Source organism: Embiotoca jacksoni, unplaced genomic scaffold (assembly GCF_022577435.1).
Source record: "Embiotoca jacksoni isolate LCO1_2020_lvr unplaced genomic scaffold, fEmbJac1.0.p SCAF_23, whole genome shotgun sequence".
Lineage (NCBI taxonomy): Eukaryota > Metazoa > Chordata > Actinopteri > Embiotocidae > Embiotoca > Embiotoca jacksoni.
The window spans coordinates 10441534-10456803 of NW_027185374.1; the positions used below are offsets into that span (position 1 = coordinate 10441534).

The 15270-nt window shown below is 44.2% G+C and overlaps 1 protein-coding gene across 7 annotated transcripts in view; it reads right to left on the reverse strand.

The window, feature by feature from the left end:
- cdc42bpab (CDC42 binding protein kinase alpha (DMPK-like) b) overlaps nucleotides 1-15270 on the reverse strand; it is a 77553-nt gene that overhangs the window by 42134 nt on the left and 20149 nt on the right. For all 7 annotated transcript variants that reach the window (XM_069158653.1, XM_069158658.1, XM_069158657.1 and 4 more), the window contains exon 2: nucleotides 3154-3245. In XM_069158653.1, coding sequence (XP_069014754.1) covers nucleotides 3154-3245 — 92 coding nt within the window. The remainder of the gene's footprint in view (nucleotides 1-3153; nucleotides 3246-15270) is intronic.

The window sequence follows — 15270 nt, forward strand, 5'->3', positions numbered from 1 at the left end:
TTGCTGAACATTGCCCTGACAAACTTCCTCAGCTCTGGCTTTACATTTTGCCAAAAAAGGAGCTGCAGCAGCTGCAGTGACAAAGCACTGCGAGCTGACGGCCAAAGAGCACGTTCATGCAAACCTTTTCATTTTTCTCCAATATACTGACCTACAAAGAAAAGAAAAAAATATTTAACTTCAGCCTCTTTGACCAAGTTAAAGATTTCGATTTTTTTTTTTTTTTTTTTTTTATTCCACATAGAAATAAAAGGAATCTTAACAATGCTCACGTGTAAACAGACAGAGAGGGATTTCTAAGTGTACACCGACACACTGACGAGTGGTGAAACAAACACAGTCGCCCCGTGCAACCGAGGGGTCTGTAGTCTATTAAATGATCTGGGGGAATGCTGCTAATGCAATACAATGATAACATTCCTGCAGTGTTTGGATTTCCCCCAGTGAGAGGAGGAACCAGAGAGGAGGACAGGAGGACAGGAGGACAGGAGGACAGGAGGACAGGAGGAGACCACTGATCTTGGCAACGCCTGGTTGTTTTTGTCTTTTTCTCCATCTCTCCAGTTCCTTCCTTCATCTCGTTCCTCCCCGTCAGACCTGGTGTCGATGAGATGTCCCGAGCAACACCCGATTCCTGTGCACGTTCGCAGATACTAATGTGTTTTCTACTTTGTGCAGCAACTGAAGATGATTTGCAAGCAGAAAGAGTAAACTTGACTTCAAAATTGGGCTTATCAGTTAGGAACAGGCATGAAACAAACCACAGCAGTTAATCTAATTATTCCACAGACCAAATATTTTTTTAAGGCTGAAAATACACCAAAGTGGCTGCAGAACTGACCGACACATAACAACCACAATTACGAGAATGTGGCCGCCGCCAAGGGACCGAATTCAATGGGCGGTTCCAAAATGCATAATGCTGACTGATGGCCGACGACTCCGAAGAAACGGTCGCCGCGACGCCAGACATCTTCAGCAAAGTCAGCCATTGGAGGCAAAACCTGTCACGTCGGCACCGTTGGTCTTAATAGTAACCGCAGCGGTCTGAGCACCGTCCGACCCGTTGGTGTCGACAAAAAAGCACCCAAGTCCGAACAGGAGCGTTCTGCATGGCCGGTCCGTTTCATCCGACGAGCTCCGCCAGCGGCACGCAGCCGCACCGTTCCTCCGCTGACAACGGGAGGATGAAATCAAAACAGCCGGCGCTCAAGCCATCTCTCGACTCCCTCTCTGACTCTCAAGTATTTTTTTTACTTTACTTGTTTTCCTGTGTCTGCGTTTGCCCATCTTGAGTCGGTCTCTGTCTGCTACCAACATCTCATCTCCCGGCTCTCTGTTCTCAGTTCTCTCAAAAGATCTGCATGAGTGACAACAAGAAAATCATACACACATCCTCGTGAGGCCGATTCAAAATGCAGTTTGTGTGTTCACTCTGTCAGACATTCAGTCAGATGACGGTTATGGCAGTCGTGCATCTAGAATATAATACCTCCTAACCTAGTTTGTACCTGCCATAAAGAAAAACTGGAAAATACTCTCAGGTGCCTAAAGGTAGCAGTGTTCACAAACTTGTAAGGGCAGTGCTGGGGGCTTCTGTCTGTATATTTAATAACCTTTTCATTTCTCTTTATCTAATGGAGCCACGAGGAGGAGCTCACGAAGATAAATCACATGATAAAATATGTGTCTTTACAGCTCCTGTTCACATAGTCATATACACGTTAAAAAGCAAATCCTGCATCAACCTGATTAATATTTAAAATTAGCAAAGGAACAAGAACGATGATGAAAACAAAGGAAATTAATTGTAATCGTGCAAAAAAAACCTGAATCTGCCCGTCGAGGCCAAATGCGAATGATGCAATCTTGGACAGTTAACAAAGCTGTTGGAAACTATTTCAACCACTGAGCCAACATGTCATCTTGCTTTGTTCAGAAACACCTCCTTCAATCGGAGTTCTTTTTCATTTTCTGTTCACTATGTTTTTATGGTTCCATCCTAAACCACAACAAGCTGAACTCGTCGTGTTTCTGTGAGCGGCTTCAACAGCAGCTCCGCGGGACCGTCGGGATGTCTCGCCGGCTAATTCAATTCTTCTGCCATGCAAAAGTCGCACGAGCACAGCTGGCTGCGTGATAGCACACCGGAAAAGTTACCACCGCTCATGGTTCACACCACATGGCTGAACACAAGCACACAGTCACATGACTCGCATATGCACATACCAGCACTCCCCGCCGCGGCTCAACTGAGCATGTTAGTATTTTGTGTCGGAGCTGCAGCTCCATGCTGGCAGGTGGGCCCACGTCCTCATCCATCAATCTAACACTCTCTTCATTTCTCTTAGTCTTGTTCCACCTCGAAGTGTGATTCACTGACATGTTTGTCAAATCTGGGATTATAATTAAAAAGATGAAATGTTTTGCACCGCGTATCACCGCTCGAGATGATCAAATCGACGCTGACACGCCACATTTTAAAACATGTATGACAGCGGCACTGCCAAAAAGCTTAATGGTAAAAACTGTCAGCTTGAAGATAAGAGGTTTTTGCAGGATATTACGCAAGACTCTTGGCTGAGGACCACAATACCTGTCCCTCCAACATTCCCCAGCTTTGACATCATTACCTGAAACCCAGTGACAAATGTGTTTCAGGTTCCCCACAGGCACACATAAATGGAAAAGCTAAACAAAGAAAAACATTTAAAAGCCACATCGGATGGTTTTGAATTCGTTTTCTGTTCACGGGTTAAGTGTGAAAGAACATTTTAAAAGTTTTGTTCGAGCTGCAAGTAGAGTCATGCTCATGTGGCAGACCAATACGACGCACTGCTGCTGGAATGCAGCAGAAAGTAATCCGCTATCAAAGGCAACAACACTCTTGCCTTTTATAAATCAGGTATTAAGGTATAAGGGTAGAAGAGCCTTTCAGTGGCTGCTATTGTCCCGGGAGCACATTGTAAAATCTCTGCCTCGGGGAAGAAGTTCTACATTTTGACATGTGTCCCTGTCAAAAAGGGACAAGTGGACAAAAGGCGTACACTGCAGATAGCGCATGTAGGAGAAAGAGATTACAACAACTGGCTCTCAGCATGCACGGCAATGGACTGTTGCACGGTGGAGTGGAAGAAACAGAAGGTGCGTTACCTCTCCGAAGGCTCCTCGTCCGATCACCTTGAGGATCTCAAAGTCTTCCTTGTGCAGGCGCATCTGCTTCACTTTGGAAGTGAAGGGTTTGGCTGCAAAGAGAAAGAAGATGGGAGTTAATTCAGATCTGCCAGAAGTGAAATGTAATCAATTTGAAGCAAAGAGGGCAGATTGTTTCCATGACAATATAAACACAAAAGCCAGGATATATTATCACACATTTTTGTCATGCGGCATTTGATAAAAGTGGAGGGTGTGAGTGGGATCTACTGAATGAGTCAGAGAAACAGATATGTAGAGCACAGAAAAGTAGTAAGTACACCCAGGCAAGACTAAATCTGGACTTCTATTGTCATGACTATCACAGCTTCCCACAGCTCTTTATAGTTAAGGACCTTTGCTTGAAAGTAACACTAATGTCTGAGGGAATTATACTTTTTTTTTTTAATCAAATAATAATGATAAGAATATTAGGCTTATTCACCTTCAGGAAAACGAGCCACTTCACACAGTGAAGGCCTTGTAGTTCAGGGGTGAACTGACTGCTTAAAATCATCTAGCAGTTGCACTGATAATGAGGTAGGTGGATCTGTCCCATTCAAATCAGCTGGTAATTGATTGATTGATCTAATAGTGTGCTTCATAGTTATTAATAGGAACAGCACATTGTCTGGTAAAATAAAAAAAAACCTTGTGAAAAAAAAAAAGTAGAGACATGCAGCCGAATCATTTACAAGATGTGTGAGAAAGAAAAACAGTTTTACTGCAGGTCAGACTTTAGTTACTTTCATAATCACCAGCTGGATATTTGTTTAAACAACAGGGTCTGCTTGTAGTCGAGGTTATTTTTTGTTATTTGTCTTATCAACAGCTGTGATCAGTCAAGAGATGGGAGTCAGTGATTATCACCTGTGGCAACCAATCTGCTGGAGTAAACCCAGACTACCATTTGCATTTTCCATTTATCTGCTAAATTACTGATATCCTTCAGTGGATTTGGTTGCAGAGTCTAAACATTTTGTATGAGCCCAAAAAAAAACACGTTTATGGAAACATAGTTGCGTTAGTCATGTGGCAACACACACAACCACAACAGTCCCGTATCCCGGGCGCCATGTTTCTAAATGGACTTTATCAAAGTGTAAGTGACCACCTGGTCCTTTTTAGAGCAAATGACACCGGACACACGCAGGCTGAATGATAAAGCCAGCTATTGTTGCACCTAAAGTTATAGTTCCTGGCGAAAAACAGGACTTGGGAGGGATTTGCAAGGGTCGCCAACGTTCTCTCACAAAGCTACACAGATTCCATCTATGGCCGACAAAGTCAGCATTTCCCTCATTTGTGGAAAGCTATTCAACCACTTCCTGGTTTACATGATCCCAGCATGCCAAGGATAACCTGGATCTGATGCAAGTTCACCAAGGTCAGCATATTGGTTACAAGGATACACTGTTTTTCGGATAACATAGAGATAGAACTTAATTTCTATCATAGGAAGTTTTTGCTGCCCGTCTATTAAACAGTTCTTTACTGGTTTTTAACAGCAGCTTTAGCCCACTTTAGCATTATTAGCATACAGAAAAGCAAGCATTCACATACAAATACATCTCAGTGGTTGGTTTTTACACACAGAAGCTCTTCTGGTAACAAAAGACAAAATCTCCATCCACTACGCAAACATCTGTTTTTTATTTTATTTTGGCTGCTACATAATTTGTTTGCGTCGGAAAGAGCGAGCTGATCAGCGGCCGCGCCGACACCCTCGCCTGTCTGCGCTCCCTCTCTGACCAAACATCACGCTACGCTCATCTGGTTGCCGTGACTGTACAGAGCCTCCAGTGTCGAGGGGAAGGACATTCTCCCAGTGTGAAACAGGGAAATGCCTGGTGAAATAAAACAAACAGGTCACTCATAGCTCAACCGTCTCTCGCTCTCAGTTTTCCTCTCGCTCCCTCCAGACTCCGCCGACAGCTGGGCGGCTGTGACCGCAGGTGAAGGGAAGCGTCAGACTGGTGTGCCGTGTTTCGGCACACCTTTTCTACAGACTAAAAACACATGCCGGCAACTCATCCCTGACACTGTGTGAAGCTGGGAAAACACCTAACATGGGGGGGGGAATGCTTAATCATATCGTTAATTTTTACTGCTGGCCAAGTTACAGAGCAAGCAGACCAGAAACACTGAAGTTATGTCTCATGCTTGATCAACCGTGTTATATTGTGGTGGTGAGCCAGCTTCAGGCAAATGACCAGGACATCACGCAAGTCTGAGAAATGATGACAATCAAGGCTGTAACACGGTTCAAGGGTTCTTCCTCACAACGAGTTCATGTGCCCTCAATGCTTCACTTTTTTTTCCTCCGTTATCTAACTTCCTGACAGGACAATTTCAAGAATTGAGAACAATACACGGCATGCTGACTTGCAAATACCCATGATTCATTGCTGGAGACAACATACCACATCCAAACGGCACTGAAGTCTGTAGTACAGACGGCGGGTTCACTGCAAAATGTCAACCACAAACCAATTTCATCTAAAACTAGAAGTGCACCCTCAGAGTGGAGACATACGCCAAAGGCCAATAGGCCAATCCTCTATGATATGCAAATCTGCAACCACAACAACTATATATGGCTGGAAATATTTCCAAAACTACGAGAATGATGCCAAAATACATTTGTATTCCTGAGGACTGCTGTTACCAGTGACCGGAGTCAGCTTATTTCCAGACTATCCTACGTTTTATCACGATTCAACTTTCCTACAAACTACTGGATATTTCCGTTGAGTTGAGTTTTATTTATAGAGTGCCAACGTCACAAAATCATCTCAGCAGGGTCAAGACTTTACAATATTAAAGAGAGAAACCCACCAATTCAAAAGTTCTCACGGGAGCCAGATTTGGCGACAGCGCAGAGGAAAAACTCTCCTTAAAAAAAAGAGGAAGAAACCTCCAACAGAACCAGACTTAGCTGCCATCTGACTCCACTGGTTGCCGCCGGCTTCTGTTCAGAGCTTCGTTTCTTTCATACCGTCACCCAACACGGGCTGACTGTATGTCAATCACTGTTGTGGTTGGCTGACGAAGTCTTCACAAACTAGTCAAATTTACCACAATTTGGCACACGGCTTATGGTAATCACACTTGGCACCACTCATAACATACTTTTCTACAGCATCTGTGCCAGATGACTCCATGTTAGCCAGCATCTCTGACCTGACATGGCATGTTTGCCAGGATAAAGAAAATATCCAGCAATTCAGTCCCTTCGGATTCATGTAGATTCATGTATCAATGGTCTCCAATTAGGGTGGAATAATAAAGCATTAGCCAAAAGATTAAATCTATCTGATTTATCATGTAAATTTAAAGTAGGAGGAACAAACATTTATAACATCAGTACTTTTTGATATTGCTCACGTTTTCTGTTCTTTATTGTTGTTTTTTTTATAGTGAGCATAACAAATATAGTTTTTATATTTTATTAGTTACAATATTGTCAATATTCAAAATTCTTCATATATGATGACAAAGAATTACAAGTCTATAGTTAGCCCTTATCAACAGCCTCACCCATTTCAATAAATGCTGTTATCTCAAGACGAGGGCTCCATTTATTCAGCCCTGTTCACACAAACTACACAACACACAGTGGTGTCATGTGTCCTGAAGAGTTCAAATATCCGATGTGGACCACTGGTATTTTTAGAGACACAGCCTTGGACACTGCTGCTGCATCACATTCAGTTGTCAATCCTGATTGGAAAGTGTTTGTACTGAAAGTCTTCAACAACAAAGGCCGGCGTTGTGTGGACAGCTCGGCCGTCTCTCCGGGCCTGGCTGTCCTCCGCCGGGCTGCCGCAACACGTCTACTTCATCTAAACGGATCTGACAAGGGAGACTTGGTCACCGGTAACTTGGAACTATTCACTTCTGCTTTAATTCTTGATTCTAGAAGTCGGAGCTGGCGGGGTGGCGGGCCGAAGCATTTTTGGAGGGGGAAACGGAGGCAGGCTCACTGCCGAGAGGGAGAAAACACTGATTAGTAGCTGTACGCTGACTCAGGAGCTCCACTAAACCAGCCACATGAGAACTGTCTTTCATCTCTGAGCCAGGAGCCCACAGGCCCCGTCCACAACAAAGCACACATACAAACATAGACACATGCAAATAAGTGCGCGCGCGCGCGCACACACACACACACACACACACACACACACACACACACACACACACAAGGCCTACTTCCCTACATCTGACACATAATTGGTGACCATGTCTTGCTCTGGCTTTGGTAGAAATACCACAACCAAAGAGATTAAAGAAAGGACTTGTCTTTCATAGGTCATCGCTTCAACAGCAGGTGTTTACTGAAGCACAGAGCAGCTATTAACTTGTTATTCTGGCCTATAATTTATTAATGGTATTCAATTGTTTGTACGTGACTGTGCTTTGGAAATACTGGGTACATGTGTCGGTATGCGGGGTCAACATGTATAAAACGCCCCAGATTTTACCCAGAGTTCAATGTGTCTGCATATCTGTAGCTGGGATGGATTTATAACAACATGCTGCATCACCTTGCTCCAGCAGAGAATAAAAATACCATCCAGTTTGGTCATACATCTTAACTCGCTAGCAAAACATACAGGTAGACCTAAACATAGCAACCGTTGCTATGACAAGGTGTGGTAGAAACCCGTGGCAACACTTGGGAAGGTGACTATCCAAGCTTGAGCATGACTGGAGCTCTTTGTTTCCACACAGTTTTGCAATGTGTAGGGTAAGAGAGCCAAGATTGGAAAAGGATGACATGTCAGTCTCAGGAAATGTGCTTCGTGAGGAAGACATCGACCCACAGACAAACGATGAATGCATACACACGTGTACCGGAGGATACACACACACACACACTCTTGTAGCCTGTACAAACCGCACACACATGTTCAGTAGAAGGCCTTAGGATGTAGTGAAACTGGAAAAACATAAGTGACGCCAACTAATCCGCATAGCCAGACTGGTTTAGCCCAAAATACTGAGTGCTTATCAGGCCCATCTCGCTCCATACCGCCGAGAAAAGTCAGAGCCATTTTGTGTGAAATTCAGCAACTGCTGCACATAACAGGCCTCAGCCTGGGCCTCTGCCATGCCGTCTGCAGGGTGTGTTCATGTGAAATCTGGGAGTGCATGTGTGTGTTGCAAGTGCAACAAGTATTAAAATCTCTATTATACACATGCATAGTTTGTGTGTGTGTGACTCAGTGCCGGGTGTAACTAGAATATTGTTTGGTAAGTAACTAAATCAATGAGTAGCGGATCTAACAAACGGAGTTGCACACCCAACACTGCAGTCCAAGTAGCCCCTTTTCCACTGGCAGTGCTGGATCTCCTCCATCAGACTCTCCTCTCTTTGGTACCAGGTCCTTCTCTGGATTTCGTACCCCTTAAATGCAACGTCGTCATTAGTTCGACCAAGAGACTAACCAGAGTAATATCTGCAGCTCCTCGACCGCAGCGTGGCTCTGTTGGTTGACATTAACTGATTAGTCCATACAGTAAAACAATGAAAAAATTGTGGCAGCTTCAGTAGCTTGGCTAGTTAACAATGGTGGGTTTGTGCAGGATGTCCTTTGCCGTGCATGCAGTGATGCAACGATCGTATTGATTATTTTTGATCAATCAGTGGTCGGCTGTGAAAATAGTACCTGGTTCTACCGGGTAGCACTGTGTAAATCCGTCCTGCAGCTCGACCACGTAGTGAAGCCAGTCATAAAAGTGGTTAACTTTATTGGAGCGAGGGGACTTCACCATCGCCAGTTTATTAAGTTTCTTGAAGAAAATGACGCTGATCACCAGGACTTGCTTTACCACTCCAATGTCCGCTGGTTAAGTTTGGGGAAAGTACGTCAACGAGTGTTGGGAGCTCAAACAGGAGATTATCTCATTTTTGGAGCAACTTGAGAAAGCTGACGATTTTCCTGAGCTGAGTGACATAGATCGTCTTTGTGATTTATCTTTTGCTGTGGACATACTGACTCACATGAATGAGCTGAACGTGAAGCTACAAGGGAAAGACCAGTTTGTCCATGAAATGTACACAAACGTCAGAGCCTTCAAAACCAAGCTAGCTTTATTCTCAAAGCAAATGTCAAACAAGTCATTCGCTCATTTCCCCACGCTGGCTACGCTGAAAGAGGCCCCTTGACATGTGAAGAAATACAGGAAATCACTGGACGACCTGCACGGAGGATTCTGCCATCGGTTCTCTGATTTTGGAAAAATTGACAAGTCACTTCAGCTGGTCTCATGTCCCTTCACACGAGACCCTGAAACGGCGCCACAGGAGTTGCAGTTGGAGCTGATTGATCTCCAATGTGACACTGTCTTAAAGGAGAAGTTCAACTCTCTTAAACTGGATGAGTTTTATGCTTCATTAAACGCAGCCAAATTTCCAAACATCCAGAAGATGGCACAGAAGATGCTGGTGTTGTTTGGCTCTACGTACATGTGTGTGAATAGACTTTTAGTGTGATGAACACCAACAAAGCACCTCACAGATCCCAGTTGAGTGATGAACACCTCAGATCTGTTCTGAGAATTGCCACAACAAAACTAACACCAGACTTCGATGCACTGGCAAAGAAGGGTGATCAACAACACTGTTCCCACTAAAAGTGAATGTAAGTATTAACACTGTAATGCCTTTTTTATGTTTATGTTTGATATGTATGCATCTGGTGCTGGCCCGGCCCGTCTGTCAAATTTTAAAAGTCAATGTGGCCCCTGAGCCAAAAAGTTTGCCCACCCCTGTTCTACCCACAACTATTTCCCAATGAAAAAAAGAAATGACATGAGCCGAGTCAAAATGAGCCGGTAACGACAGACAAACGGCTTATTTCAGGAAAACAAACGAACACTGACGCATACAACACATTTCCTGAATTCTAAAGTAGACGTGAGTAGCACTGTGCTCATGCCTGAATATCCAGAGTCCTCATACAGCACAGACTCCATTTTTGTTACAAAAAAAGTGTAGGTCTAATCATTCCCACATGACATTGGTGTGTTTGTATGCGTGTATACTGTATCGTAAAAGAGGAACTGCTTGTGGGCGGTTTCAACTTAATTTGTGAACGTTACCTGTGAGTCATGCATCTCTAACTATCTGCATGTTGCCCGTGTATTTTGCGCTTTTTAACAGACAGTGAGTCAGTGAGGAAGGCCGAGAGGAAAAATAAAGAAGGGAGCTGCAAAGGGCCGCAGACAAAGAGTGATGATCCAGGTGGACAAAGACATAAAGACAATGAGGCCAAAGGGCAATCCACACCCACGTTGTTTTTGAAGTATTTGTAGCGTTTCGAGACGTCCGTCGCTCATCAGCTTTCCGATAAATGTATAAACCCACATCGACTCTGGGAGAGTAAGGAGCTCAGGAGTTTTTTGGGGGATCATATAAGCATATAAAAGTTTGATTGACAAGGGTAATATACAAATTACTCATAAAATGCACGCAGCTCTTACAGCCTAGTTCTCAGCTTTTTTCAGTTGTTCAAGGTGGTATATCTCATCAGTCCGTTCAAACGAACGTTAACTATCATTCTTTTTGTCCCGTTGTGCTTTTATGAACACCAAGTGCTGTGACACTAAAAAGAACGGCCGATTCTGGAAACACTGAGGCCGTAAAGTTAGCCGGACACATAAATTCACATGTTCACATAATTCACATAAATTCACATTAATTTAAGTTCATGTCAAGTTCAGTTTGGAGGAGAAAAAGACTGTGTAGGACTGAGACAATGTGAGAGAGGAGAGAGACAGAGACAGAAAAGGCATCACATACAGTGGTGTGAAAAAGTGTTTGCCCCCCTTCCTGATTTCCAATTTTTTTGCATGTCTGTCACACTTAAATGTTTCAGATCATGAAACAAATTTAAATATTATCCAAAGTTAACACAAGTAAACACAAAATGCAGTTTTTAAATGAAGGTTTTTATTATTAAGGGAGAAAAAAAAATCCAAACCCACATGGCTCTGTGTGAAAAAGTGTTTGCACCCTCCTGTTAAAACATAACTTAACTGTGGTTTATCACACCTGAGTTCAATTTCTCTAGCCACACCCAGGCCTGATTACTGCCACACCTGTTCTCAATCAAGAAATAACTTAAATAGGACCTGCCTGACAAAGTGAAGTCGACCAAAAGATCCTCAAAAGCTAGACATCATGCAGAGATCCAAAGAAATTCAGGAACAAATGAGAAAGAAAGTAATTGAGATCTATCAGTCTGGAAAAGGTTCTAAAGCCATTTCTAAAGCTTTGGGACTCCAGAGAACCACAGTGAGAGCCAATATCCACACATGGAGAAAACATGGAACACTGGTGAACCTTCCCAGGAGTGGCCAGCTGACCAAAATTACCCCAAGAGCGCAGCGACGACTCATCCAAGAGGTCACAAAAGACCCCATGACAACATCCAAGAACTGCAGGCCTCACTTGTCTCAGTTAAAGTCAGTGTTCATGACTCCACCATAAGAAAGAGACTCGGCAACAATGGCTGCATGGCAGAGTTCCGAGACAAAAACCACCGCTGAGCAAAAAGAACATTAAGGCTCGTCTCATTTTTGCCAGAAAACATCTTGATGATCCCCAAGACTTTTGGGAAAATACTCTGTGGACTGACGAGACCAAAGTTGAACTTCTTGGAAGGTGTGTGTCCCATTACATCTGGCGTAAAAGTAACACCGCATTTCAGAAAAAGAACATCATACCAACAGTAAAATATGGTGATGGTGGTAGTGTGATGGTCTGGGGCTGTTTTGCTGCTTCAGGACCTGGAAGACTTGCTGTGATAAATGGAACCATGAATTCTACTGTCTACCAAAAAATCCTGAAGGAGAATGTCCGGCCATCTGTTCGTGACCTCAAGCTGAAGCCAACTTGGGTTCTGCAGCAGGACAATGATCCAAAACACACCAGCAAGTCCACCTTTGAATGGCTGAAGAAAAACAAAATGAAGACTTTGGAGTGGCCTAGTCAAAGTCCTGACCTGAATCCTATTGAGATGCTGTGGCATGATCTTAAAAAGGGGGTTGGTGCTGGAAAACCCTCCAATGTGGCTGAATTACAACAACTCTGCAAAGATGAGTCGGCCAAAATTCCTCCACAGCGCTGTAAAAGACTCATTGCAAGTTATCGCAAACGCTTGATTGCAGTTGTTGCTACTAAGGGTGGCCCAACCAGTTATTAGGTTTAGGGGGCAAACACTTTTTCACACAGGACCATGTGGGTTTGGATTTTTTTTTTCTCCCTTAATAATAAAAACCTTCATTTAAAAACTGCATTTTGTGTTTACTTGTGTTATCTTTGACTAATATTTAAATTTGTTTGATGATCTGAAACATTTAAGTGTGACAGACATGCAAAAAAAAATAAGAAATCAGGAAGGGGGCAAACACTTTTTCACACCACTGTATGTCAGCAACTGAGCCAGTTACAGTAAGTGTCCAACCCTCACACCCGCGCCGCGATCCAACCCCATCCCCAATTCCAAGAGTGGGACGCAGGGACATCTGGAAGCCATAACGGATGAGGTAAGGACACAAAAATGCTGCTCGCGCGAGAGAGAGAGAGAGAGAGAGAGAGAGAGAGAGAGAGAGAGAGACAGGGCAGACGGAGAAGTTGAGCGAGAGGCTTTCCAGGATCTGACATGAAGAGGGAGAATGGCCGAGAGCAGAGAGCCGTGGATGGACCTTCCCATGTGGCTGACATGGTGGGGGTGAACCTACCGCACCACCTCGTAGGACAGCCGGGAGGTTTCTCAGATGGTATAAAACCTTTAGAGGAAATAATCTGCATCATAAAACGGGGAGCAAATGATAGGCCTGACTAACTTTGGACAATTATTGTGCCGGGGTCGTAAATGGCCGGTCGCGACTCAGGCCTGAATTTGCTTCTGATTTAAGAATCTTGGGAGTGACTTTTTTCGAAAGATTTGGCATTTAATGATGACATCATCGTGTTTATTTTTCGTGGAGGTCAAATAAATGTACCAGCTTGCAGTGGTCACAGGATTTTCCGAAAATTAAGTTGCAGGACAGGCCGTCTGTTACATTACCGTCCAATTCAAAACGTCTGTGTATGTGACATTTCAGCACCACTGTGTCAGCAGAAAACCCCAAAGCCAACTCAAGCTGGGCCCAGCAGCTCCTGTATCATTTCCCTGCTACAGCAACTCCTGCCCGAGAAATGAGATCATCATCCCATCATTCCTGACACACAGAGTAATGGAGTTCTGGGTTTATACCATTCAAGAAAACTGAATTAAAGTGATTCAGCTGAAGAATTAAGTACTCAATTTCTATTTTTAGAAAGAAAAGAAAAAAGAGCAAGATTAAAAACGGCTCCACACTCATCCTGCCATTATTGGGGTTTTTTTTAAATACAAAGCTTTGGTCTCCTATAAATAACAGCTGCGTGATTACCAAAGTACTTCCAGGGTAAATAAAGGCAGAATAAATACAATTAAGCGAGGGCTGAATAAATAGCACACCAAGGTCACCAAAGGAAAAATGAAAGCCGTGTGATTCTAATAACCTCGTCCTGAAAAACGGAAAGCGACTCAGCGCCAGAGGCATTTCAAAAACACAGCTCTTTCAGCAATTCGATTGCAAGTAGCTTAAAAACATCCAGTAAATTACCCACATTACAGATGGAAATAGCACCTGGCCCCCTTTATGTCACAACTAGAGGTTCTCCCAACAGATGTGTGATCGGAGGCACAACCAGCCCCAAAAAAAGGCCTCTGCATGTTTGGCTCGCTCACGTGACATATGCACAGCTGTTGGATACCCACAGGTGTTGACGCGGGGCCCCGACAGAAGCCTAACACGTTCTCAGCCATGTGCGATGCATGTCAGCTATCACAGAGGTGGTGGTACGGCTTTAAATCATTGATAAGCACCGGAAATCCATGCAAGGCAAAACTGGGAATCACTTACATAGCACGTAAACATGACCCCGAGCATTTAATGCTAGGCTGCACATCAACGACACCAGAATTCCCAGTGCTGTCTGTCTACACTGAGCTCCGCCCCACCCCCCCACCTCTCCCCACTGCACCACAGACAACCTCACATTTCCCTCAGCGATGTTTTCCTTTCTCTGCCATCCCGACCCATTTCCCTCTCTTTCCATCCCTCATCTCTTTTCCTACATTTCTCACCCTCCTAAGAGCTCCTATGTGACCATTGGCCACGCCCCCTTTTCCAGCTCTCTCTCTCTCTCTCTCTCTCTCTCTCTCTCTCTCTCTCTCTCTCTCTCTCTCTTTCTCTCTCTCTCTGTGTCTCTCTGTGTCGCTCTCTCTCTCTCTGTGTGTCTCTCTTGTTCTTTTCCTTCTGCTTCAGTCCATCTTTCCGACCCTGTCACACTAATAAGAGGGCAGGAATGGTCAAAGGCCTCAAACTAAAACAATCTGTGCCCCACGGCATTAAATACCAAACAGGATGTTTCCGAAAATATTAAGACACTACAAACACCAAAGGAGGGAGGTGGGGTTTCACAAAACAATAGATCACATCCAGTGTGTTGCAGCTCAGAGAGCTGCAGTGATCGTACGCTCAGACAGCAATGTGAGAAAAGCCGCCTCGGAGGGGCTGAGCGACACCGGTTTCTGCTGTCTGTACAGGAAGTTTTCCTAGAACTTCAAAGAATTCTCAGAGCCCGCACATCAACCTGCTCAACCCACATCGCAAACAAGTTGATTTACACAATTCTGTGTCAACACAGCCTCCCGATACCATCTGCAGATAAAGAGCCAATATGAAAGGAGCCTGCCGGGCCACGGTTACCCAGCTCGGCTGCTTTTCCTCACTGTCCGTTGGTGGTGGAAGCACCAGGTGCTGCATTGTTTCTCCGCCGAGGATTGATAGTGACAGCACGATGACTGTGATAAGACGGCAGGATGTCGAGGTAAGGACGCACAATTCAAGTCCCACAGGTAACCCTGATTGTATTACAGGCTAATATAATTAGTGAATCACAACCTACAATATTCAGGGAAACAACAGTATGTCGTGATCTGGAACATTATTCTTTATGGTGGACATGTTTGTATG